General features: G+C 44.3%; 1 protein-coding gene across 3 annotated transcripts in view; it reads right to left on the minus strand.

Annotated features, from left to right (window-relative positions):
- pik3cg (phosphatidylinositol-4,5-bisphosphate 3-kinase, catalytic subunit gamma) overlaps positions 1 to 15628 on the minus strand; it is a 36021-nt gene extending 20393 nt beyond the window's left edge. The window contains exons 1-4 of one of the 3 annotated variants that reach the window (XM_048555227.2): positions 15490 to 15628; positions 8636 to 10663; positions 3888 to 3953; positions 3551 to 3776 (exon numbers count right to left, since the gene is read on the minus strand). In XM_048555227.2, coding sequence (XP_048411184.1) covers positions 3551 to 3776; positions 3888 to 3953; positions 8636 to 10651 — 2308 coding nt within the window. In that variant the 5' untranslated portion in view covers positions 10652 to 10663; positions 15490 to 15628. Of the gene's footprint in view, positions 1 to 3550; positions 3777 to 3887; positions 3954 to 8635; positions 10667 to 15110; positions 15162 to 15489 lie in introns of those variants that run through there. The other 2 variants (XM_048555226.2, XM_048555229.2) reach the window with 2 other exon arrangements.
- Positions 15629 to 27029: the final 11401 nt, after the last annotated feature.

A 27029-nucleotide genomic window follows, 5' to 3' on the forward strand; every position in this document is an offset into this window, starting at 1 on the left:
GCTAACTCCAGGATCCACCCATGCAATAGTGACCCCTTCTCTCCTTCACAGTTGTCTCTCTCTTTAAACCTGTATCTTCTACACCCTCACTCCCAACGTCAAAAACAAGAAGTTTTGATGGAATTTTTGAGTCGTAGAAATAAACAGTGGTGACATGAGAAAATTTCGTTCTGTGCAACAGGTAGTTAGGGTCCAGAACGCACTGCTGGAGAGTGTGGGGGAGGCAGATGTGTAATTGGTGCTTTCAAAGGACAATAGCACTTGAAAAGAGAACACATATGAGGCAAAGAAAGGGACTAGCAGAGCTGTTCTTCAGATTTGACAGGTTGATTGCTTTCCTCTGCACTGAAAACATTTTATGTTTGAGAATTGAAACCTTTCATTTAGCTGCTTCTGCTCCTCCCCACCACCCCCCAAACTTATTGAATCACACTTCCACAAATACCCTGGCACAGAACCCACATCTCTCTCTAGTTTCCTATTTCCCCCTGTGCTCCTCCAGTTAACTTTCTTCATGGAATCCAGTGTCTGCACCCATTCCCAACATATTCCAGATCAACAAACTTTCCTCCCTGGCCCTCTTCCTACCTGACAGTGTAAATTTCCTTCTCTCTTCAGATGTTGCCCTTCCTATTTGCAAAACTGCCGTCACTCCCTCCTCAAAATAAATCACTTTTGATGCCTCAGTCCTTGCAAATCATTATCCCATTTTCAACCTTCTTTTCCCCTCTAAAATCCGTGAACGTTGAAAGTTATGTTCAGCTTTCCCGCAAATCCATCAATGAAACTCTCCAATTGAATTTTCAGCTGACAGCCTCTGAAAGTGAATGTCACAGGGGGCATTCTGTCTGACTGTGACCATAATGTATTAGCCTTCCACAGGCTTCTCAACATATCTCTAGTCTCTGATTTGGTTGACCAAGCTAAATACTGCTAACACTTTTCCATTGCCTGGATCAGTAGGATTGTCCTTGCTTAACCTTGTTTCTTATCCTCAAATCCTTATTTCCTTCTGCCCAACAACATAGCTTCATTAGCACAGCTGCCTCAGCGGCAGAGATCTGGGTTCAATTCCACTCTCGAGCCACAGTCTGTGTGGAATTTGCACATTCACCCTGTGTCTCCGTGGGTTTCCTCCGGGTGCTTCAGTTTTATCCCACAGTCCAAAGACGTTAGGGGGATTGGCTGTGCTAATTGCCCGTAGTGCCCAGGGATGTGTAGGCTAGGTGGGTTAGGTATGGGAAAATGAAGCATTGCGGGGATGGAGAGGGTCTGGATGGGATGCTGTCAGAGAGACATTGGGGATTTGATGGGCCAAATAGCATGCTTCCACACTGTAGGGATTCTGTGATTCTATGACTCTCTCCTGTTCCTCACCTACATGCTGCTCCTCGGCCAGCTTCTGCATTTTTACTGCTAACACTTGCAGTTATTTCTCCACTGCCACTTTGAACCCATGGTTTTTTTTATTATTGTCAGAGTGACAGTCTTATATTCAGTCTTGAATGAGACACCATATCCTTCAGTTCAACATTTGCGAACATCAAAATCCCCTGCAACACACTTTGTGCCCTTGCCACTGATTTCACCTCCCTCCGGGTATGAGGACTATATATTTTTATTGGAATATAAACTGGAAAAATTGAAGTTTAGACTTCACTGCTTTCAGAGAATGAACCAGTTGTGTTTTTGAAGAATGTGGTTGAAAAGTGAACTGTCATATTCACTGACTAATAACAGGTCATGTAATTGTGGAGATAACACGGTGTGGAGCTGGATGAACACAGCAGGACAAGCAGCATCAGAGGAGCAGGAAAGCTGATGTTTTGGGCCTAGACCCTTCTTCAGAAATGGGGGAGGGCAAGGGGATTCTGAAATAAATAGGGAGTGAGTGGGAGGCGGATAGAAGATGGGTAGAGGAGAAGATAGGTGGAGAGGAGACAGACCGGTCAAAGAGGCGGGGATGGAGCCAGTAAAGGTGAGTGTAGGTGGGGAAGTAGGGAGGAGATAGCTCAGTCCAGGGAGGACAGACAGGTCAAGGGGGCGGGATGAGTTTAGTAGATAGGGGAGGTGGGTGTGCCTTGAGGTGGGAGGAGAGGATAGGTGGGAGGAAGGACAGGTTAGGGAGGTGGGGACAAGCTGGGCTGATTTTGGAATACAGTGGGGGGAGGGGAGATTTTGAAGCTGGTGAAATCCACATTTCTCTGAAATAACTTGTGGAGAAGCTAGCTTTGAGGGATTTGAGAGATAAACTGACACCAGGTCTCTTTGGGTTGAAAACTGCCTAGCAACAGCTTTTGGATAGTTAGGTTCCGATTCGTCACAGAACTCTAGAAAGCCTGCAAGTCAAGACTTACACTGTCTCTCTCTCTCTCTACCCTTTTGAGAGTGGAAAAGAAACATCACTAAAAACATTCTGAAAGGAAGAACTTTAACTCAAGCAAACTCCTAGGTCTAACTGACCAGATACCAAATTGAGGATTACCACCATCAGTAATACATCATCACCAGAATCCAAAACAAACTGTGAGAAAGGCATTTTCATTCGATCTCATAGTTTGGTCTCTTAATCCACAGAATTTCCTGCTTTTTATCTATGTTTTCCACCAAATCTATTTCTGCAGAGCTCTCTGTTTTGTTCATCCTGTGTATTAACGAATATGTGCGTGTTTGGATTAAAGTGAACACCATTTTGGCCTTTATATTAGTAATTATTTGCTTGACTCAGATCCCAACCGCTACCTTCAGCATTCACTGTATTCATTCCCAAGGCACAGTGGCAGCAACATGTACAAGATACACTACAGTAACTCAGCAACAATGCCCACCTAGAGGGACAAGGACAGCAGATACATGGGAACACTACCGACTGCAAGTTCTCCTCCAAGCCACTCACCATCCTGACTTGGAAATACATCACCGTTCCTTCACTGTCGCTGGGTCAAAATCCTGGAATTCCCTCCCTCATGGCACTGTGCGAATACCTGTATCAAATGGACTGCTGTAGTTCAAAAAGGTAGCTCACCACTACTTTCCCAAGGGACAATTACGGATAGATATTAAAGACTGGCCTTGCCGGCCATACTCACACCTCATGGGCAATTAAACCTGGAACTGCATTCGGGTGAAAGGCCAGAGTTTAACATTGTGCAGATTCTGCAAGAATATTTCAGAGCCTTTATCTTAATGTTAATCCAGAAACTGAAAGAGCATAAAACTGTTTGATCCAAAGTAGGTAGTAGGGTGCTGTGATCAAATATCAAATTTTAAAAGTTTGTTTACATATTGACAAATAATTTAAACATGGACCCATATGTACGATACAAACAGAAGTCATCCCTTAAAATTACTAGAATAATTCCCAGTAAAATCAGGAACCTTCCTCCAAGTCAATACAAGTCAGTTTAACTTTGCAAATTCCAGCCTCCAGGGGTATGATTGACGGAGGGGCCTGCAGTAGCCGTTTTCCCCCTTATGGCTGTGACTTTGTGACATTCCCCACCTCCTAGCACCATCCAGCCCTTTTGCAGCCAGACATTTATAAACATACCTTGAGCTGAAACATCATATTTGTCAGCAGTGACATTTTTTATCTCCAGCGTGACTTTGTGCAGGGCCTCCATCACCTTGACTTGCCTCATGAAATCCATCAGCATGGCTTTCCCACAGCCCCGGAGGTATGCTTCCAGGATGACAGCGTAGCGCTGGCGATAGTGCATCGACTCAGCCACTTCACTTCTCAGAAACCAGAACAGAAAATGGCCAGTTCGTTTACTCTAGCAGGGAGGCAAAAGGTTTGGCAGGGTTTTCAACATGAAAATAACCTACGTACATGCTTTTGGGCGTAGATTAATCAAAATGGCCTTCCAATCAACAAATATACTCACTCTTAAAGCTCGTTTGAGGAGGAATCGGGCTAGGGCACTGTCATGGTAAGGCTCGAACTTGACTGCCTGAAATCAGTTTGAAATAATACATGATAAGTGTGTGTTGAGGCACATTGCAACATAAATTGGCATTTTTTTGGATGCAGGCATCACTTGGTCAATATTTATTACCCATCCCTAGTTGCCCTGGAGAAAGTTCTGGTGATTGGCATTCTTGATCTGCTGTAGGTTGACCCACAAGGCCTTTAAGGAGGGAATTCCAGGATTCTGACCCAGTGACAGTGAAAGAACAGCAGCATATTTCCAAGTGAGGATGGTGAGTGGCTTGGAGTGGAACTTGCAGGGGGTGGTGTTCCCATGGATCTGCTGCCCCTTGTCCTTCTAAATGGAAATGGTTGCAGGTTTCACAAAATTTGACTGTGAGCTGAATAAGGGCATATTGGGACAGATGGTCAAAGATTTAGGTTTAAGGAGCAACTTAAAGGAAACATGAAAAGTAGATGAAGAGATCTTGAGGAGGATTTAGGGTTATGGAAACTGAAAGCATTACCATCAGTGGTTGAGGAAGAGTAGACTGTTGATACCCATGAGACCAGGTTTGGAAAAACATTAGGGTCTTTGCAGTGTTATAGGGTTGAAAGAGGTTAGAGACCCAGAAAGGCAGAAGGTCATGGTGGGATTTAAACTTTGATGAAAAATTTTAAATCAAAGCGTGGTGAACCATTAACACTGAATTCAGGGAGCTCAGGAACAAGGCTCAGCCAACAGAGATTTAGATGAGATAACAAAGTGTGGAACTGGATGAACAGAGCAGGCCAAATAACATCCAGCCCGCTGTGTTCATCCAGCTCCACACATTGTTATCTCGCATTCTCCAGCATCTGCAGTTCCCATTATCTCTGATACAAGAGATTTAGATGAACCCAAGTGTATTAAAGTCAGGTTGTGGGTATATTGAACAGTGTGTTATATTGAGGGTATGGTGTACGTAAGGGAGTATTTTACAGTGAGAGTGTTGGTGTATATCGGGAAATGTCTTATCGTGAAAGTGTGAGGTGTGTTTGAAACTGTGTAACAGTGAAGGTGTGGTTTTTATCAGGGAGTGTGGTATAATGAGGACATAATGTGTTATAGAGAAAGTGTGGGATTTATTGATTAGGGCGGCATGGGGCTCAGCGGTTAGCACTGCAGCCTCACAGCACCAGGGACCTGGGTTTGATCCCACCCTCGGGTGACTGTCTGTGTGGAATTTGCACATTCTCCCCGTGTCTGCACACGTTTCCTCTGGGTGCTTTGGTTTCCTCCCACAGTCCAAAGTTGTGCAGGCTAGGTGGACTGGCCATGGGAAATTGCCCGTAGTATTCTGGGATGTGTAGATTGCGTAGGTCAGGGTGGGATGCTCTGAGAGTCAGTGGGGACTTGTTGGGCCAAAGGACCTGTTTCCACCTTGTGGGGATTCAATGATCTGTGATTATACTAAGTTGAGTGAGCGGGCTTTATCAGAGGATGTGAAATACTGAGTGTGTGGGGTATGTAAGAGAGACTGTTGTAGTGAGTATGTGGGGTGTATCAGGGAGTGTGTTTTAGTGAGGGTGTGGGCTAAATCAGATTGTGTGTTGTAGTGACATTGTAAGAGTATTTGTGTGTGTGTATGATATAATAACGGTGTAGATTAGTTTGGAGTGTGTTACAGTCTGGGTGTGGGGTATATCAGAGAATGTGAAATACTGATTTTGTCAGACATATGAGAGAGTGTGTTGCAGTGTGGGTGTGAAGTATATTAGAGTGTGTGTTATAGTGAGGTTATCGGGTGTATTAGAGTGAGTGTTATAGTGAGGGTGGAGTATATCAGGGTGTGTGTTGGATGGGGTACATTTGGGAGAGTATTATGCCCTACACCATCACTGTAGGTGGAAGTGGTTATGGGTTTGAAATGTGCTGCCTGAGGATCTTTGGTGAATTTCTGCAGTGCATCTTGTAGATAGTACACACTGCTGCTACTGCGTGTCAGTGGAGGGAGTGGATGCTTGTGGATGTGATGCCAATCAAGTTGTCTGCTTTGTCCTGGATAGTGTCAAACCTTCTTGAGTGTTGTTGGGGCTGCACCCATCCAGGCAAGTGGGGAGTATTCCATCACACTCCTGACTTTTGCCTTGTAGATAGTGGACAGGCTTTGGGGAGTCAGGAGGTGAGTTACTCACCGCAGTGTTCCTACCCTCTGACCTGCTTTTGTAGCCACTGTATTAATGTGGTGAATCATGTTGAGTTTCTGGTCAGTAGTAACCTCAAGGATGTTGATAGCGGGGTATTCAGTGATAGTAATACCATTGAATGTTAAGAGACGATGGTTAGTCTGTCTCTTATTGGTGAAGGTCATAGCCTGGCATTTGTGTGGTGCAAATGTCACTTGCCACTTGTCAGCCCAAGCCTGGATATTGTCCAGATCCTGTTGCATTTGAACATGGACTGCTTCAGTATCTGAGGAGTCACGTATAGTGCTGAACATTGTGCAATCATCGACGAACATCCCCATGTCTGACCTTGTGATGGAGGGAAGGTCATTTATGAAAATACTTGGGCCTAAGACACTCGTGTGTTATTGGAAGGGTGTGGGCTATACCAAAGAGTGTTCTTTTGTGAGGGTATGGGGCATATCAAGGAGCGTTTTATACCGAAGATGTTGTATACATCGGGGGGGAAGAGTGTTATAGCGAGGGTATGGAGTATATCAGAGTGTGTTATAGTGAGGGTGTGGGACATCTCTGAACATATGTTATAGGGAGGGTGCGGGTTTATAACAGAGTGTATGTTACAATGAGGGTGTGAGTTTTTTTATGCAGAGTATGTTATGGTGAGAGTATGGGATATATCAGGGACTATGTTGTAGTCTGGGTGTGAGTATATCAGACTGTCTGTTATCGTGAGGTTTTGGGGCATATCAGTGTGTTTTATAGTGTGGGTGTGGGCTGTACCATGGTCGTGAAAATCAAAGGTTGTGGGATGTATGAGAGAGTGTGTTACAGCGAGGCTGTCAGCTATACCAGGGAGTGTGAAATATGGAAAATGTACTATGAATTGCATTGAGGGTGTGGGCTTAGTTTTTATTTCAAAATATACTTTATTTGTTGAAAATATGCAGTTCGGTTCTGTACAGTAGCATATCAAGGAAACAAATAAGCATTAGAGAGTAACTCTACCCTGAGGGCATGGGTTTATAGCAGAGCATGTGTTATAGTGAGGGCATTGGTGTTTATCAGAATGTGTATAAAAGTGAGGGTCTGAAGTAAAAACAGAATCCACTGGAAAATGTGGCAGCATCTGTAGAGAGAGGCAGTGTTAACATCGTGAGCCCAATGAATCATTTCCAAAATTCAAAAGAGCTGGATTATTTTTAAACTGTTGACAGAGGTAGAGGAGGAGCAAGCATAATAGTTTGTTTGGGTAGCCAAAGCAAACAACAAAGGGAGTGCTGGAGGTGGTAAAGGAGAGATAGAAATGGAAAGTAGGTGCAAGTGTTAAGTGTGAAAAGCAGAAAATTCGTCCACTTTGCTGACAGCAAAGCCAATGGGATGTAAACAAGATACAGCCAGAGGTGGGGTGGGGAAAAATGGAGTGTAGAGGTTATACTCTGAAGATGTGAAGTCAATATTGAGTCCTAGAGGATGTGAAGTACCTGACTGAATGTTTCATTGGAATCCTGCATCAGGGCCTGGATGGAAATGTCGTTATAACAGAAAATAGATTTAATGAGATGGTGAGAAATTGGACAGTCAGAGCCATTCCTATACACAATGCAGAGTGTTAAATTGGTTTTGCTTTCTCAATCCCAAGGGCAGGTATTAGCACAGCAGAGGTGTGGATGGACTGGTAATCCAGAGTCCTAGGCAAATACCTCGGGAATATGGCAGCTGGTAGAATTTCAACTCAATTAATAAAAGCCCGCATTATGAAGACAGCCTCTGTAATGGTGACCATGAAATATCATCCATTGCTGGAAACATCTGGTTTCCCAATGTTCTTCAAGGAGGGAAACCTGCCACCCTTTGCTGGTCTGGCCCACATGTGACTCCAAATCCATTATGCTTCACTGTCAAGCACCTTGTGAAATAGCTAAGCAAACCTTTCAGTTGAAGGGCCTAAGTGATGGGCGGTGAATGTCGGTGTTGCCAATGATGCCCCATCCAGTAAAAGAGTGGCAAAAATCTTCCTTTGTCCCTGTGTTTTATTCCTTACCATTCCTGTTTAACTGCAGTCTGAGAGCAGCTGGTCTCAGTTAAATTCCCACTTTGGTTAGATTGTGAATTCTGTCTCCAACATGAGGGAGATAGTCAAGGGAAAATTATCCTTATGTAATGGGTAGAACAACTGCTGGTAATTGAGATATGCAAAAGCATTTCAATTGTCTTTTATTTTGCCCAGGCCTGTCCCCAGGGTGCTGAAAAGTCTCTTTTCTTAAGTATGAAATTAATCAGGAATTCCCTTTGTGTATGACAGCTTTGTGTTGGGGTGATGGGTTGACGTGGGTGGGCGTTAACAATGAGCTCAATTCCAGGCTCACGCACCAAAGGACACTGTAACAATGAGGTGGATGAACCCTGGGTGCACCTCTCTCCTGCCAAGGGCTGCTACATCTACCTCTGGCTCATACCTGGTCACAAAGTGCTGATTGGTTTAGGTCCATATAAATCTCTTCATAGTCAGACCTACCACTTTCAATGCACCCCATGTACAAAGGAAGGTTATTTTACCTGGACCAACTGTAATAGATATCGCAGCACCTCGCTATTGTCCAGTGTCTCCAGCTTTTTAACAGCCAGCGCCCGAACATGCTCATTAGAAAATCGGCAATCCAGAAGCTGCATTGCAAGCCCCACATCCAAGGGGCTGCTGTTCCACATCTCCTGTCTGTCTAAAAGCTGCTGAGTTTTCAGGACCACCTCCTGCTGCCCCCATTTTACTGAGCTAAGAAACTTGGGGTAGGCCTTAGGCTGCCTCATGCACTCGTGCCTGAAATGCCACAGTAGTTCTTTGTCCTCAGTGCTCAGCGGGTTCAGGGGGTCAGTGCTGATGATCTCTTCGAACTGCTTGCGGAGCTGACTGTGCATCTCGTGGCCTGACCTCTCGGGCTCAGCGTTCTGGCTCTGACAACTTCGCGGGAGAGCGATTGGGTAATTGTATCGGTCCAGGAGAATGCAGATCGCCATGGAGTTCTCCTTGTCAGGGTTAGTCGCTGATGTCAGCTTGTCAGCCTCAATTGTCCCTTGTTCTTCACCTTTATCAGGAATTTTCCACATGTGGAGTACATACTCTCCTTGTCGGAGGAGCGATCGATGATCAATCACCAACAGGTTAACATAATACAGCATGTGGCTTTTGCTCTTGGTGTCCCAGGCATTATCATCTTGACACTGGAAGGTAGACTTCATACTTTGAACTGGTGCTTTACCACAGTAAACCTGAAGATTTAGTCGTGCCCCTCTGGGTAGGTCCTTAACTTTAATATCAAACTCAAGCCAAACATTCCATAGTACTTCCTCCGTAAATGCTTTTGTAAGGGTCCTTTGTTGGGAAAGCACCTGCTGCCCATGCAGAATACTCGCTTCAACAAAGACAGTCAGTTCTGTGTTCCGTGGGAGTACTGGAATGTCAATCCCAATAATCTTGACTCGGAATTTTCTGTCACAGTCCCAGAGGGATATGGTGAAGACTTTGTCATGATCTCGTCCCTCTAGAGTTAACTGCTGGTGCGATCCAGTGACCCCAGTGCAGTCATCCACAAGGGGCCACTCTTCCTTCTGCACTTCATCCAGAGCTGGGTCCGGGGGCAGGTCTAGGACAAAGTGGATTTCCTCGCCATTCTTCAGGCAGTTTCTTACCCAGTGGAAATCCTTGATGGGATTGTCACCAACGATGTAATCCTCCCTGCCACAGACCCGAAGGACAAAGTCCTCCTCGTTATGGTTCTCTGAGATTTCCAGTAGACCTTTCTTGTTGGCCATCTTTTTGAAGAAGTTCTTCAGAATGCTTTGTGGTGTCTCGTCAATAGAAACCTTTATCGTTAGGCTTGTTGTTCCCCTGTGAATAATGATGAATATGTTACTGTTACAGATCTTATTGAGCAGGTATTCAGGCAGAGGCTTCGAGATGATCCAAGGATCCATGGAGTAGAGCTGCGCGTCCCTGGTGGCTACCTCATTGAGCTGGGGGGTGATCAGCTTCCTCCGAGTGAATTCCAGCTCATCATCATGTACATTGCTCACATCAGTGACATCGTAACCAATCAGGTAATTCAAATCATTTTGCAACTGCAAGGATTCCTTTGAGGCTTCTGTTTTCTGGACCAAGTGAATCTTGCCGTTGTTCCGCTGCAGCGTTTTCCAGTAGTTGATGCAGTCTAGCGTTTGAATCACCTGGTGCTGGTCATAAATCTCGTACCACTGGCCCTTCTTCTGGTACATCAACCTGAACTGGTCAGGGCTGAGCTTCCTGTAGAAGTCCTGGCAGGCGCTGATCCCACCGGCTTTGACCCAAACTTTGGCCTTCAGTTGCTCCACTGTGTAATTACCAGCCACCTCCAGGCAGAGCTTCTCGTGCACATTGTTGAACTTGTTGCGTGTTGGGAGGACAAACTCAATGGCCAGCTGCTCCAGTGAATAGTACTGCATGGCCGTGCTTGTGTTGGCTCGCATCTTGCGCCTTCTCCTCCTGTTTTCCTCTCTCATGACAATGGGATACTGGTCATTGTCATTCTTTGGCTGGTCCATGCCAGGGGTAATCTGCTGAGGAAACACAGTGAACAAAAGTGTTGATATGATACAGCACTGAAGCACCAGCTGAGTTACTGGTGAGATCCTGAGTTCAAATATCATAGCTCTGTCAATAAAACAACAGCCCACGCGTTAACTTCTTATTCCAACTCATCGTCCTCCCCTCTTCAAAAGACACTGACCTATTCTGGCATAAATGAGTGTAGAACTGGAAAAGCACAGCCAATCAAACAGCAACTGAGGAGCGAGACTGACAAAGGGTTTTGACCCAAAACATTGACTTTCCTGCTCCTCGGATGCTGTCTGACCCTCTGTGCTTTTCCAGTTCCACATTCATTGATTTCAGCTTCCAGCATCTGCAGTCCATGCTGTCTCCAATTCACTGACCTATTCTGGGTTCATTTCCAAAAGACTTTCTTTCATCACATAGGGTTGATCTTGGTTTGGTGAGTAGCGCTCTTTCCTTGGAAGGAAAGGGCTATGGGTTAAGACCCAGTCCAGAGCCTTGAGCCTGTAACACAGGATGACGTAGCGAGGCAGTGCTGAGGGATTGTGGCATTAGCAGAGAAGCCTCTGTCAAATGAGGCTTGAAACTGAGACCCAGTCTCCCCTCAGATCACTGTAATGACCAAACAATACAATTTCAAAGAAATTGCTCGTGTTTATATATTATTATCATCCTGATCCAGGCCATAGTGTTTTGCTGATACTAGCTACTGCATTTCCTACCTTACATTGGTGACTCAGACTAGATCCCTTTATCGTGGGGAGACCTCAATGGATCCCTATATTGTGGGGAGAGCTCAGAGGATCCCTTCACTAAGAAAATCACACTGGATCTCTTGACCATTTCACTTTATCAGAATACTCGAGTTGCTGAAGTCATGTTAAAATGTGATCTTTGTTTTGTTTCTGTATTCATGGCCTTTACTAAACTCGAAGGTTTGTAGTTTGTCGCTGAGTTAAATGTTTGCTAGATTACTTGGTCACTAGGAAGTTACGGTTTGTCCGAGCTTGCTTTGCAAAGATTAGCTGCGAAGTTTTCTACATTGGGTGTAAATCACTTTGAGACATGTTAAAAGGTTCTATAAATGTATGTTATTCATTCAGTTATTACCTACTTGCTACACTGACCATTGGCAATCCCCTACACGGAAATTTTAGTATTTCGTAGATTTAGATAACTTATGTCTCTAGATTGTCATGCCAGGTGTTTATCCACTTCTTTTTTAAAACTAAACTCCAGTGGGCATGCCATTAATCTTTGTTCCTGGATCCACAACAAACACTCATCAACTCAGGCAGTATTAGCAGAGAGACAAACAGGACGAGTGTTTGAGCTTTCATCAGAACAGATGCAGTTCAATCTGTCCTGTGGCTGCATCGAGCCTGGGGAACGGGAAAGGGAAAGGGAGACACTCCAATCCCCAAACCCCCAGAAGTGGTTCAATGTTACATCCAATACCAGGAGACAGTGGTAATGTTGCTGGACTAGTAATCCAGAGCTCCATCCAAATGTTCTGGGGAAAAGGGTTCAGTTCTCAACATGGCAGATGGTGAAATTTTAATTCAATAAAAACCTGAAATAAGAAAGCTAGCCTGAGACGGGTGATCGTGTTGTTAAAAATCCATCAGTGTCACCAACGCCCTCTTCCATACTGATCTGGTCTTCATTTGAATGTAGACCCACAGCAATGTAGAGTCAAAATCTCACACAGCATGAAAACAGACCAACACATCCATGCTGACCAGGTTTCGCAAAGGAAACTAGTTCCATTTGCCTGTGTTTGGACCCTCAGTGTGGTTGACCGTTACCTGCCCTCTGGGCAATTAGAACATAGAGCAGTATGGCACAGTACAGGCCCTTCAGCCCACGATGTTGTGCCGACCTATTATCCTACTAAGATCAATCTACCCTGCGTACCCTACACTTTACTGTCCTCCATGTGCCTATCCAAGAGTCGCTGATAAGTCCCGAAAGTATCTGACTCCACTCCCACTGCTGGCAGCATATTGCACACACCCACCACTCTCTGCGTGAAGAACCTACCTCTGACATCTCCCCTACAGCTTCTGCCAATCACCTTAAAATTATGCCCCCTCATAACAGTCATTAGGGGTAGGCAATAAATGTTGGCCTAGCAGTGGTTCCCGTGTCTCATGAATGACTTTAATTTTAACAATTATAGTGCGGATAGATTGACTAAACAATCACATCTGCAGTACCCACCCCTTCCTGACCTGTCTGGTTGGTGCCTCTTCCTGATCATCTCCCAATGATAAAAAGGTGATACCACCAATTCTCACCTGAAGCCTGAGAACTCTCCCCTCTGGTGAATGCACCCTCTCAATGGCAAAGGGCTGGGAGAATACGTGCAGTAAAATCCAAATGCAGATGGGTTTTGAAAGATTCCAGTGTGATCATTGAGCATCAGCAAGCCTTTCCTTCCCTCAGGGGAGATTTGTTTACAAGGGTTGGTCATGCTTTGTTTGATTTGCATGGTGTCAAAATTCAGTAGGCACTGTGCACTGCTGCAAACTACCTAAACAGCCAGTGCCATCAAGAGACAAATATGCCTTTACTTTATTATCGTGACAAAGTATTTGTATGAAAACTTTCCAGCGTCTTTCCCACCCGCCCTTTCCTCCATCCTGTATCTGCTCCCATAAATATTGCCTTAGTTTAGAGGCTTCTATTTAAGAAAATGTTCCAACTCACATTTGCCAACTAGTTTTAGTAACTTTTTCTTTGGTCTGGCTGTAACACAAAGTCTCCATTTGACTGGGAATCACTTTCCAAACCAAAAGAAGCAGAAATGCAAATAGCAGAGTTTGTTTCCTTCATGTATGTGCACTCTCCCCGCACAGACACACAGATCTCTGCCTTTGATCCAGAGGTGCAGATTTGGTGAGAGGTTTAGGAATGTCATAGAATGTGCGCGATACTAGTAAACTGTGAGCAGCTACAACAACAACAATGTTTATTCACCAAGACCATCGTTTCCATTACTTTCCGGCATCCAGTTCTGAAGAGTCATATTAGACTCAAAATGTAAACTCTGTTTCTCCCTTCACCAGAGCTGCCAGACCTGCTGAATTTTTCCAGCACTTTGTTTTTATTTGGCTCGAATGTTTATTTGGAGGACCATCGGAAGATTTCCCATCTCCAATGAAACTCCACCTTCCCAGCTCTGTCAGTAAGCAGGACTGGTTGGTCTCCGATGCCCAGTGAATGACCGTGGGGCTACATGGTACTGAATTACCATCTCTCTCACACTGAGAGAAACAGAACTTCAATTTATATAGCGCCTTTCACAAACTCCTGTGTTTTCCACTGCAATTCACAGAGGAGGCCGCTCGGCCCATTACACCAGCAATATAAGTTTACTTTTAAATATAGTCACTGTTGTTATGTCAGTAAAACAGTGGCCACAAAGAATTCCACAAGCAACCTTGCGATAATGACCAGATAATCTTAATGGACAGCAGCTTAAGGCCAAACTCCAGGGAGAGCTCATCTGCTCTGAACAAATACATTGGGATCTTTCATGTCCACTGAAAGGGCACAATGGACCTTAGCTTAATATCTCACCTCAAAGACAAGCTCCTTCAACAGTGCGACACTCCTTCTGTTAACCACATTACAGCGTCAGACTGGATGATGTGCCGTGGCCCTACAATATGAGCCCACAATCTTGTGAATGTGACTAATTGAGCCACAGCTGGCCCCTTAAGATTGACTCATGTGATTGACCGAAACTTGGACTGACTGCTTATTCTTCCCATCCCACCCTGCACTGTCTTAAAGTCAGACATTCTGTTCACTCCCCACCTAAGACGGTACATTACTGGCCACTGCTTCAAGGTCATGGGAGAGCTGCCCTCACATGGAACGAAGACCCAATGTCCTCGAGACAGGAGGAACATAAAGAACTCCTCTGTTGTGTGAAAGGGTTCTGTGGGCTAGAAGTGGAATTTGGGAACTACCTGCTAAGGATTGGAATTTCCCCCAAGAGCGACTGACTGGAGCTTTATGAGAAACATTTTCAGGATGTGGCAAGACCATTGTTATTGTCCGCCTTGAATTGGCAGGAATAATGGCCTCCTCCTAGATCAATACCTCCAATTTTCACCGTAAAATGACCATAACCCATGCTGGTGACAGATATCACTTAATGGCATACGGCAGAAAATTCCAAGATTTTGATTCGAGCCTAACTCTTTCCACTGAAATAGAGGAGAATGCTGATGGGAAGGAGTCATGATGAGCTGTTCTCATCCCTGGCGAAGACTGAGAACAGCAACAGCAGAGGCCTTGTGCCTAGTTCCCCTCTCTCCCTCCAGCCCAGTTAAACACTAGGGAAATGAAATGGGGGGCAGGGGGAGAATCAAAATTAATTTGTATTACTCCCATCATTGCACAGATTTGAGAAGATGGCTCAAGGCAAACACTCACATTTCTCGGTGCACCTGGTTTCACGGTAGTGGATTACTTCAGTGATCCACCACAAGATCTGGAGGGCAAAACAAAGCACACACACACAGACACACACACATATACACAGACACAGACACATACACAGACACATACACATACACACACACACACACACACACACACAGACACAGACACATACACACACACACACACACACAGACACATACACACACAGACACATACACACACACACACACAGACACATACACACACACACACAGACACATACACACACACAGACAAAGTGCAAAACCACTCCTCGACTTCCCCATTTTGAAACTTCTTTTCCGCTCAAGTTTGGAGGAAATGAGGCACAGCTAGAATAAAGACAACTTACCTCTGTGTCATGGGTCTGTGAGGGTACAAGCTCTCCTTACTCGAAACTGTGATGGCCAAGCCATGTTCATGTCGCCCTGGCCCTCTCTGGATGGTTAAACAGCATCGGCACTTTGTGGAGTCTTCATGATCATCTTGTAGTAGCGCCACAGAGGAAGTGCTGCAGGAGGGCTCAGGAAATGAGAGCAAACCACAGACATCGCAAACATTTGCACTGAGTGAATTAGGACATAGGAATTGTTAGATTATAAAACACCAAGCTCCATATGATTTGTTATCTAACATCCTTTTCTAACGATTCATTCAAGGGATGTCAGCGTCACTTTGTTACCCATCCCTTGAGAAGGTGGTGGTAAGCCACTTTTCTTGAATCACTGTAGTCCACGTAGCCTAGTTACATCTGCAGTGCTTTAAATAGGACCTTCCGGATTTCAGGTGGCTTGGAGGGGACCTTGCAGTGGGTACGCATTCCTGTGCACCTGCTATTCCCGTTCTCCTGGATGGTCGAGGCCACAGATTTGGAAAGTGCCGCTGAAAGACCTTTGGAAAGTTGTGCATTGCATCTTGTGGATGGTACACGTTGCTGCCACTCTGCATCAGTAGCAGAGGGGGGCCAATGTTTCAGGTCTAGACGGCATGTCAAACAAGCCATCTGATCTCGATAATCCATCGAATCCCTACAGTGTGGAAACAGGCCCTTCAGCCAAACAACTCCACACCAACCCTCAGAACATCCGACCCGGACCCATTCCCCAAACTGACCTAATCGACACACCCCTGAACACTATGGACAGTTTCCCATGGCCAATCCACCTAGCCTGCACATTTTTGGACTGTGGGAGGAAACCGGAGCACCCAGAGGAAACCCACACAGACACATGGAGAATGTGCAAACTCCACACAGACAGTCACCCGAGACTGGAATCGAACCTGGGTCCCTGTTGCTGTGAGGTAGCAGCGCTAACCACTGAGCCACCGTGTTGTCATGCTTCTTCAGTGTTGTTTGTAATTGCACAAAGCAATGATTAATGGAGACCTTGGCTGATCACAGAGATCAACCTCATCAGTTCAGGGTGCAGAATATCCTTCGAGGGGAAAGAGAACAGCAGGAGGTCAGCGTACACAATGGAACCAATGACAGAGGAAGAGAAAAGGGCAGGTTCTGAGGAGAGAATACAGGAAAATAGGCAAGAGGTTAAAAGGAGGTCCTCGAGAGTAGTAATATCTGAATTTCTCCTACTGCCATGAGCAAGTGAGAGTAGGAATAGGAGGATGGAGCAGATGAATGTGTGGCTAAGGAGCTGGTGCATCAGAGAAGGATATACATTTTTGAAGCATTGGAATCTCTTCTCAGGAAGAAGTGTCCTGTATAAGAAGGATGGGTTATGACTGAATTGGAAGGGCACTGATATACTGCTGGGGGTGGGTGGGTTTGGGGGCGGATTTGCTAAAGCTACTCAGAGGAATTTAAGCTCATAACGTGGGGGAACCCAGGGAGATAGTGAGAAAAGGGATCAGTCTGAGGCTGGTGCAGGTGGGAAAGGAAGCAAGTTAAACAGTCAGGGCAGGCAGGAGCAAAGCAGAGAACCAGGTAGGACTGATAAATTAAACAGCATTTATTTCAATGTGAGAGGCCTGACAGGTAAGGCAGATGGACTCAGGGCATGGTTGGGAACATGGGACTGGGATATCATAGCAATTACAGAGACGTAGCTCAGGGATGGACAGGAGTGACAGCTTAATATTCCAAGATATGAATCCTTTAGGAAGGATAGAAAGGGGGCAAGGGAGGCATGGAGGTGTGGTGTTTTAAATTGTGGATAACATTATGGCCGTACTTAGGGAGGATATTCCAGGGAAATATGTCCAGTGAAGTTATTTGGGTGAAACTGAGAAATAAGAAAGGGATGATCAGCTTATTGGGATTGTACTACAGAGCCCACCACCAGCGCCACCCCCCCCACCCACCCTACTCCCAAAATAGTCAGCGGAAAATTAAGAAGCAAATTTGTAAGGAGATTGAAATTATCTATAAGTATAATAGGGTGGTAATGGTGTGGGATTTTAACTTTCCAAACATAGACCGGAACTGCCATAGGGTTAAGGGATCAAAGAGAGAGGAATTTGTTGATTGTGTAGGATGTACCTACTAGAGAAGGTGCAAAATGTGACCTACTCTGAGGGAATAAGGCAGGACAGGAGACTGAGGTGTCAGTGTGGGAGCACTTTAGGGTCAGTGACTATAATTCTATTAGTTTTAAAATAGTGATGGAAAAGGATAGATCGGATCAAAGTGTTGGAGTTCTAAATTGGAAGAAGGCCAATTTTGATGGTATTAGGCAAGAATTTTCAATGTTGTTTGGGGGCAGATATTTGCAGGTAAAGGGACAGTTGGGAAATGGGAGGCCTTCAAAACTGAGATAATGAGAGTCGGGAGACAATGCGTTCCTGTTAGAGTGAGGAGCAAGGCTGTTAGGTGTAGGGAATGCTGGATGACTACAGAAATTGAGGTTTTGGTTCAGGAAAAGAAGGAAGCACATGTCAGGTATAGGCAGCAGGGATTGAGTGAATCCCTAGAAGAGAAAAAGGGCAGTAGGAGTGTATTGCAGGCAATACATATACAGAAGAGTATACAAGTAGCAGGAATATACTTAAGAGGGAAATCAGTACGGCTAAAAGGGGACATGAGATATCTTTGACAAATAGGGTTAAGGAGAATCCGGAGAGATTCTACAAATATATTAAAGATAAAAAGGTAACTAGGGAGATAATAAGGCCTGCTAAAGATCAGCAAGGCCGTGTATGAGTCGAACTGTGGGAGATAGGTGAGACACTAAATGAGTATTCTGAGTCAGTGTTTACTGTGGAGAAGGATATGGAAACTAGAAAATGTGAGGCAATAAACAGTGATATCTTGAAAAATGACCATAATACAGAGGAGGAGGTGTTGGATGCCTTGAGATGCATGAAGGTGGATAAATCCCCAGGCTCTGATCAGGTGTAACTTAGAACTCTGTGGGAAGCTAGGGAAGAGATTGCTGGGGTCTTGCTGAGATATTTGTGTCATCAAGAGCCACAGGCAAGGTTCCAGAAGACTGGATGTTGGCTAATGTTTTAAGAAAGGTGGTAAGGAAAAGCCAGGGAACTATAGACCAATGACCCCGACATTGGTGGTGGGCAGGTTGTTGGAGGGGATTCTGACGGACAGGATTTACATACACCTGGAAAGGCATGGACTGATTAGGGATAGTCAACATGGCTTTATGCATGGGAAATCATGTCTCACTAACTTGATCGAGTGTTTTGAAGAAGTGATGAAGACAAGCAGTGGCTGTTGTCTACATGGACTTCAGTAATTCATTCAACAAGGTTTCTCATGGTAGATTGGTTAGCAGGGTTAGATCACATTGGAATCCAGGGACAACTAGCCATTTGGATACAAAATTGGCTTGAAGGTAGGAGACAGAGGGTAATGGTGGAGGGCTGCTTTTCAGACTGGAGGCCCGAGACCAGTGGTGTGCTGGAAGGATCGATGCTGGGTTCACTGTTTATTGTTATTTGTATAAATGATTTGGACGTGTACATAGGAGGTATGGTAGTAAATTTCCAGATGACACCAAAGTTAGTGATATCGTGAACACCAAAGGAGGTAGCCTGAGTACAATGGGACCTTGGGCTATATCGTGGCAAATGGAGTTTAATCTAGATGAATGTGAGGTGCTACATTTTAGATGAGCAAATGGTAAGGTTCTGGGGAGTGTTGTCAAACAAAGACACCTTGGAGTGCGATTCATGTTTCCTTGAAAGTGGGCTCCCATGTAGACAGGGTAGTGAAGAAGGCATTTGGTATGCTTGCCTTTATTGGTCAGCGCACTGAGTTTAGGAGTTGGGAGGGTCATGTTGTGGCCACTTTTGGAATACTGCATGCAATTCTGGTCTCCCTGCTATTGCAAGGATGTTGTGAAACTTGAGAGGATTCAGAAAAGATTCACATGGATGTTGCCAAAGTTGGACAATTTGAGCCATATTTAAGACATCAAGAATTAAAAGGGTCCTAAATGTTGTAATTGTACCCGTCTCTACTACTTCCTCTGGTAGCTCATTCTAAGCCCGCACCATCCTCTGCGTGAAAAAGTTGCCCCTCTAGTTTTGAATTCCCCACCCTGGGGAAAAACACCTTGGCTGTTGATCCTATCCATGCCCTCTTAATTTAAAAACCTCTATAAAGTCATCCCTTGGCCTCCGATGCTCCAGGGTAAATAGTCCCAGTCTGTTCAGCCTCCATGCTCAAGGAAGTATGAACCTGCACCTTGGCTACCATTAAGTGTTTAGGCCCTGCCCTGATTTGCCTTTCCAAAATGCAGCACCTCACATTTATCTAAATTAAACACCATCTAGCACTCCTCAGTCCATTGGCCCATCTGATCGAAATCCCATTGTACCCTGAGGTAACCTTCTTCCCTGTCTACCTCCGGTTTTGGTGTCATCTGCAAACTTACTAATCATACCTCCTATATTCGCATCCAAATATTTTATATAAATACTTGTTTAGTATCTCCCCTATCTCTGGAAGTTCCACACATAGGCAGCCTTTGCTGATCTTTAATGTGTCCTCTTCTCTCTGTAATTACTGTTTTGCCGTTAATGCAGAGCTGAAGTGAACTGGGAAAGGGGCAGCATTTATGCAATAGTTGCGGGATGGTGGTGGACGTAGAGTGCTGTGGGAGTAAAGATGTTGATAGTTCAGGTTAAGTGATCAGATTGTGAGAATGGCAGAGCAATGGTGTTTCTAACTGCCCAACTTGAGAGGGCAGACAGTTGAACTGGGGTTTGTGGGGTGGGGGGGTGGGGTTGGAGGGGAGGGGACAGGGTGACAGAGAATGTAACAAGGAAGGCTAAAAGAAAGGGAAGGATGGTTCACAATTTGAAGGCATTGAATTTTATGAAGTCCAGTAGGCTGTTAAGTGAGGTGAAGATGAGATGTTGTTCCTCCTGTTTGTGCTGTGGTTCACTGGAACACTGAAGCATCTTAAGCATGCAATCACTGGACCCAAAGGAATTCATTGCCCAAGAGGTATTTCGAAGATATTTGGGGGATTTGCTAACTATATATGCAAGTTTATTTCAATAAATATCATTCTGTCACTTTAAAGTGTGAGGATGATGCTTTGTTTTCAAATTCATTGAAAATATTGGCAGTATTGAAGTGAGTAAAGACTGTTGAACCTCTTCGAGAGAAGGAGAATTTCCAAGAAATATACCTGAAGCTCTGACATTAGTCAGTGTTGGTTGAAATGCCCCTCAATTCTTCTGCAGTGTTCTATTAAATGCACAATCTGCTTGAGGCTCTTCTGACAGTGAGTGAGTCAGGTCATCTTTAGAATTTCCCAAATAATGCAGTCCAAATTAACATTACTGTTTCACCAGCAACAAGCCATCCATTCCCTCAAGTCTGTTTTACCTGCTTCATTCTTTCTTTAAACTTATTCATGGGGTGTGGATGTCACTGGCTAGGCCAGTGTTTATTGTCCATCCCTAATTGCCCAGAGGGCAGTTAAGAGTCAACCACATTGCTGTGGGTCTGGAGTCACATGTAGGCCAGACCAGGTAAGGATAGCAGTTTCCTTCCCTAAAGGACGTTAGTGAAGCAGATAGGTTTTTCCCAACAATTGACATTGGATTCATGGCCATCATTAAACTCTTCATTCCAGCTCTTTTATCACTATCAGATTTTATGAAATTATTGCCGATCTACAGTTTTCTTCCAACTTCTTACAGTAAAATCTATCAATCATAACTTTAAAATTGTCCCAGCATTCAGACCACAGAACATAGAAAAGTATAGCACAGTACAGGCCCTTCGGCCCACAATGTTGTGCCGTGGATTAATCCTAATCCAAAATAAAATAACCTAACCTACATTCCCCTCAATTCACTGCTGTCCATGTGCATGTCCAGCAGTCGCTTAAATGTCACTAATGACTCTGCTTCCACGACTACCACTGGTAAACTATTCCATGCGCTCACAACTCTCTGGGTGAAGAACCTCCCTCTGACGTCTCCTCTATACCTTCCTCCTAACACCCTAAAACTATGACCCCTCGTGGCAGTCAATCCTGCCCTGGGGAAAAGTCTCTGGCTATCGACTCTATCCGTGCCTCTCATTACCTTGTACACCTCGATCAGGTCACCTCTCTTCCTCCTTCTCTCCAGAGAGAAAAGTCTGAGCTCAGTCAACCTCTCCTCGTAAGACAAGCCCTCCAGTCCAGGCAGCATCTTGGTAAACCTCCTTTGCACCCTCTCCAAAGCCTCCACATCTTTCCTATAATAGGGCGACCAGAACTGGACACAATATTCCAAGTGTGGTCTCATGTTGGAGGAGTGAAGTCTACTTTTTCACTAGCCTATGTAAAAAGGTGAGATCATTCTGTATGATTCAGCTCTAATGTTAAGATTGTCCTCTTAGGTTTTGGACTCCCCAGTTGAAGACACATGACCAATATAAAAATCATGGCGGTCATGGCGGAAGGAAGAAAAAGAGCAAGAGTAGCCCATTCAGCCCCTTGAGCTTGGTCCATCATTCAGTATGATCACATCTTATCTGATCTAGACCTCAACACATTCCTACTGCTTCCTCATATTGAATCATTTAGTTGAAACATTTATTGCATTCAAGGTAAAACTAGTGAAAGGTGTGTACCTTCACCAAACACATGTGGCGCCATTCGCATTAACTTAGCATAAGAAACAAAAGGTAACTTGAGAGTGTCAAACTTTCCTTTCCACTGCTGCTGTCCTGCACCAGGCTTTCTATCCCCTTCCATGCCTCTGCCAGAGTCCCACTCCATAAACCGAGACTCTGTTATAATTCACTGATCTGATCTCTACAGCTCATAGGAAGTGAATTTCAATGATTCAAAGTTCTCAGAGAAAGGTTTCCTCACGACCATCTTAAACGATGGTACACCTTATTCCAAAACAACGTCCCTTAATTCTAGATTCTCTGGCTGACGCTCAGTTCCGAGAGGCACGGTTTGATTTGTGATAGTCAACATTATGAGGGGTAGATCATGCCTCGCAAACCTTATTAAATTCTTTGAAGAGGTGACCAAACACATAGAGCAGTGGATGTGGTATACATGGATTTAAGTAAGGCATTTGATAAGGTTCCCCATGGTAGGCTCATGCAGAAAGTAAGGAGGTATGGGATAGGGGGAAATGTGGCAGATTGGATACAGATTTGGCTGTCCATTAGAAGACAAAGGGTGGTAGTGGACAGAAAACATTCAACATGGTGCTCAGTGACGAGTGGTGTGGCACAAGGATCTGTTCTGGGTCCTCTTCTATTTGTGATTATGGTAAATGATTTGGATGTGGGAGTGGAAGGGTGGATCAGTAAGTTCGCGGATGATACGAAGGTGGGTCGAGTTGTGGATTGTGCAGTGGGCTGTTCTGGGTTACAAAGGGACATTGATAGGATGCAGAGCTGGGCTGAGAAGTGGCAGATGGAGTTTAACCCTGAAAAGTGAGGTGATTCATTTTGGAAGGACAAACTTGAAAGCAAAAGACAGGGTTAATGGAAAGATTCTTGGCAGTGTGGAAGAGCAGAGTGAATTTGGGGTTCAAGTCCACAGTTCCCTGAAAGCTGCCACCCAGGTGGGTAGAGTTGTTAAGAAGGCATATGGTATGTTAGCTTTTATTAACAGGGGATTGTGTGTTAGCTTTTATTAACAGGGGATTGAGTTCAAGAGCCGTGAAGTTATGCTCCAGCTATACAAAAGCCTGGTTCGGCCACATCTGGAGTATTGTGTCCAGCTCTGGTCGCCTCATTACAGGAAAGATGTGGAAGCATTGGAAAAGGTGCAGAGGAATAGAGGGAAGGTCTTACAAGGTTGAGAGAGCTAGGGTTTTTCTCTTTAGAATGAAGAAAGCTGAATTGACTTGATAGAGATGTACAAAATGATCAGAGGTATAGATAGAGTGGACAGCCAGACTTTTTCTAGGGTGGAGGTAGCTATCACGAGGGGCATAGTTTTAAAGTGAGAGGAGGTAGATATCGGGGGGACGTCAGAGGTAGGTTCCTTACTCAGAACGGTTGGGGCGTGGAATGCATAGCTGGAGAGGGTAGTGGAGTCGGCCTCATTCGGGGCATTTAAGTGGCTATTAGATAGGCATATGGATGATAGTATAAGGAAATGGTGGAGGTGAGATACACCTTAGTATTAGGGTAAAAGTTAGGCACAACATCATGGGTCAAAGGGTCTGTAATGTGCTGTACTGTTCTATGTACTCATCCTGACAAGTAGAAACATCCCCTGTAAACACTTCCAAAACTTTGCACATAAAGTTCCAATAAAAAGAAACACCCCATATTCTTCTGAACCCCAGTAAGTATACACCCAATCTGCTCAACCTTTTCTGATATGATCCCTATATCTAAATGGGGCATCTCTGAACCTCCTCTAACATATGTACATCTCCTTTAAATAAGGAGGCCTTATCCAGGGCTTATAATGGTGCCCGTTCTTGGAAGGACCCGGTCATTTATAACTAGTCGAGGGTGCTCTTTCTTTGCATAGTGTTCACCTAGCACTGAATGAACACAAAAACCATGCTCAACAGTACATTTGCAGGATTCCTAATGCACTGACAAACTGCTAAGTCAATTGTCACCTTGGAATTATCTTGAATGATGAGTTGTTATGGCCTTGAGACTTCACATACATACTGCACATACATAACATCCAGTTAGATTTACCTATAGCCCATGTAACTGAGCATGGGATGTTTTCTGCACAGTCTGGGCTTCTATCCATTATCCTTCCAGGCCCTCTTCCTTGGATCACAGGGACAATAGGAACCCAGGGTGCAATTTCATGTTGGAAAACTGATGTGGTACAACACTAGCTTCACAACCCACGCCATTCTGTTCTCCACTGAAAATAATGTCTTATTCTATATGGGATGTAAAACTTGTATTTCATCCAATCGCGTTAATCAAATTCATAAATAGGAAATCAAATTTATTCCCTGGGCTTCACAACAGCAAGATGCCTTTAAATTTTCCATGAAAATACTCAACTGAGAAACTGTAGCCTGAGTAGGTGGTGGACTTGATTCTCAACCAGAACAGCTTTAGAAGTGTACTTTACCGCAGCACTGTACGTTCTTCCCATCTCTTCCCATCATTGAACCACTGTCCATTTCTCTGCTTGGCAGTGGAAATGAGGTGCTGAGCTAACACAACATAAATTATCTTTGATCTACAGAGCAATTAGGGAAACCCTGGAATATACTCACTTGCCTCTTCAATCTGTCCAGAAACTATTTAGTCTCATGGAAGAGTGAAGTACCTTAAAGGAATTAGTCAACAGTATTTGCTGATACATTTTTTTTGGGGGTAGGGGCACGGTTGGCATTCATCTTATTTAATTTTGCAATCAAGGCCCATGGCACATGGTCATATTACAATTATATATCAGGATGTTCGTCATGGATCTCAATCTCTTCCAGTTGTTTTTCTCGGAGTTCAAATTTTGCATTCTTCTTCTAATTCGAGTCTTTGTTGTATTCCACATTGACTGTGGTGCTAAACTCAGCAACTGCCCGTATTTGTTCATTGTCTTTATTGTAGTTAAACACTTATTTTTGCAATGCAATAACATTTCAATGGCACAAATTACTTCAAACTCAGAAGGTAGATGGTAAAGCTCTGTTTATGAAGGGCTAGCAGCAGAAAAAAACAGCACTTTGAATCTCAAGGGTTACCTCTGTCTCCCCACCAAGTACAAAGGACTCTGACCAGCTGGTTAAGTAGGTGTGTAAAAACACTGTTAGGGTTCAGTTTCACAGCATGGGTTTATACCAAAAATCACAATCAATTGAGTCCTCACCCTCTTGCGCCACCAGTGGTTTCCACTCACCATGCTCCCTGCACATCTCAGGCTAATTCATTCAAATGAAGGCAAGCAGTGTGATCATTGCAGAAAACATGGCACATCTATTTCCCGAGAGCGAGGCCAACAAATGTATCCAAGTTCTTATAATTTTCAGAGGTGCATTCCTCAGGATTGTTTTGAGATGTTGGCATCACTGGCTTGTTACTCATTCTTTCTGACAGCAAACCTTTTTCTTGAATCACAGCAGCCCATAGAGTCAGTTTGGAAACAGACCCTTCAGTCCAACTTGTCCATGCCAAACAGATATCCTATATAGATCTAGTCCCATTTGGCCCACGTCCACCTAAACTCTTGCTATTCATGAACTCATCCAGATGTCCACACACACACACACACACACACACACACACACACCATCTCTGTGAAAACGTTGCCCCTTAAAAATCTTTCCCCTCTGATCTTAAACCTATGCCCTCTAGTTTTGGACTCCCCTAACCCTGGGAAAATTACCTTGGCTATTCACCTTATCCATGCTCATCCTGATTTTATAAACTTCTATAAAGGCCACCCCTCAGCTTCCCACGTTCCAAGGAAAAAAAGCTGATGGCATGATAAGGAAAAACATTTTTGCATAACCAATGGTGAGGATCTGCAATGTGCTGCCAAAGACTGATAGAGACATCTTAGGAAGATTGTCAGTTGTATTGTTATTTTATTAGTCATAGATATATGTTAATGTTTTACAATATCTAGTGCCACTTGGAAACATGACAGATTACACTGGCAAATCCAGGACAGCGCATCAAGAAACATCATCTCCTCCCGAGGATGGAGAAAATTCCTAGGTGAAACACTTGTGCAGTTTAATCTTTAAAATCATATTTTTTAAAAACAAGAAAATTATTTCCAATACTAGTGCCTTACAGGTAGGCTCGTGACAATAGTTTTCTACATTGGTTGAACAGCACATGGATCTGGCTCACCTCAAACACTCCATCACATGGGCAAGACTTGACCAATCAGAGCCACAAAATTCCTCAGTTTGTAGTTAGACCTCTGGATTGCCCAATTTCACTAACCTGTATATTTCCACACTGCATGCCCACCATTTCCACTCCCAGTCTGTAGTCTATATTTGCAAAGTCACCAAGCCCCTCTCATTATAGGACGAAAAAAAATTTCTTTTGTTACAATAGTTAGATTTCTTTCCCACTTTGATGGTGTGTGCTGACCATTCACACTTCTGCATCATCTTTGAAAAAGAAATTGAGTGAGAAGCGCTGACAATGTCAGGGACTGTTCCTTCAATCCAACATTTATTATAGATATTATTGCTCAAAAACTGAATCAATTTAAAACGGTGCTCCTTAAGAAGAGATCATAAGCTCAGAGCAGCCCACAGAGAGACAGAACTGACTCAGCACTGAATGACAGAACACCAGACATTGATATCCTGTTGACAGTAACTCTCAGGAAAGTAAACGTCACCACAGTGCTACAGCCACCATAGGCTGCTCCCTCATTACAGACACATGACCAGTGGTGAGATTAACTAGAGGGTCATGATGCATCAGGCGAAGGTGAGAGGTTGACGTGGGTCCTTCACCATGACCTCAGCCAGTGACCCCACGAGGATACTGAA

The sequence above is a fragment of the Stegostoma tigrinum genome, chromosome 22 (assembly GCF_030684315.1).
Source record: "Stegostoma tigrinum isolate sSteTig4 chromosome 22, sSteTig4.hap1, whole genome shotgun sequence".
Lineage (NCBI taxonomy): Eukaryota > Metazoa > Chordata > Chondrichthyes > Orectolobiformes > Stegostomatidae > Stegostoma > Stegostoma tigrinum.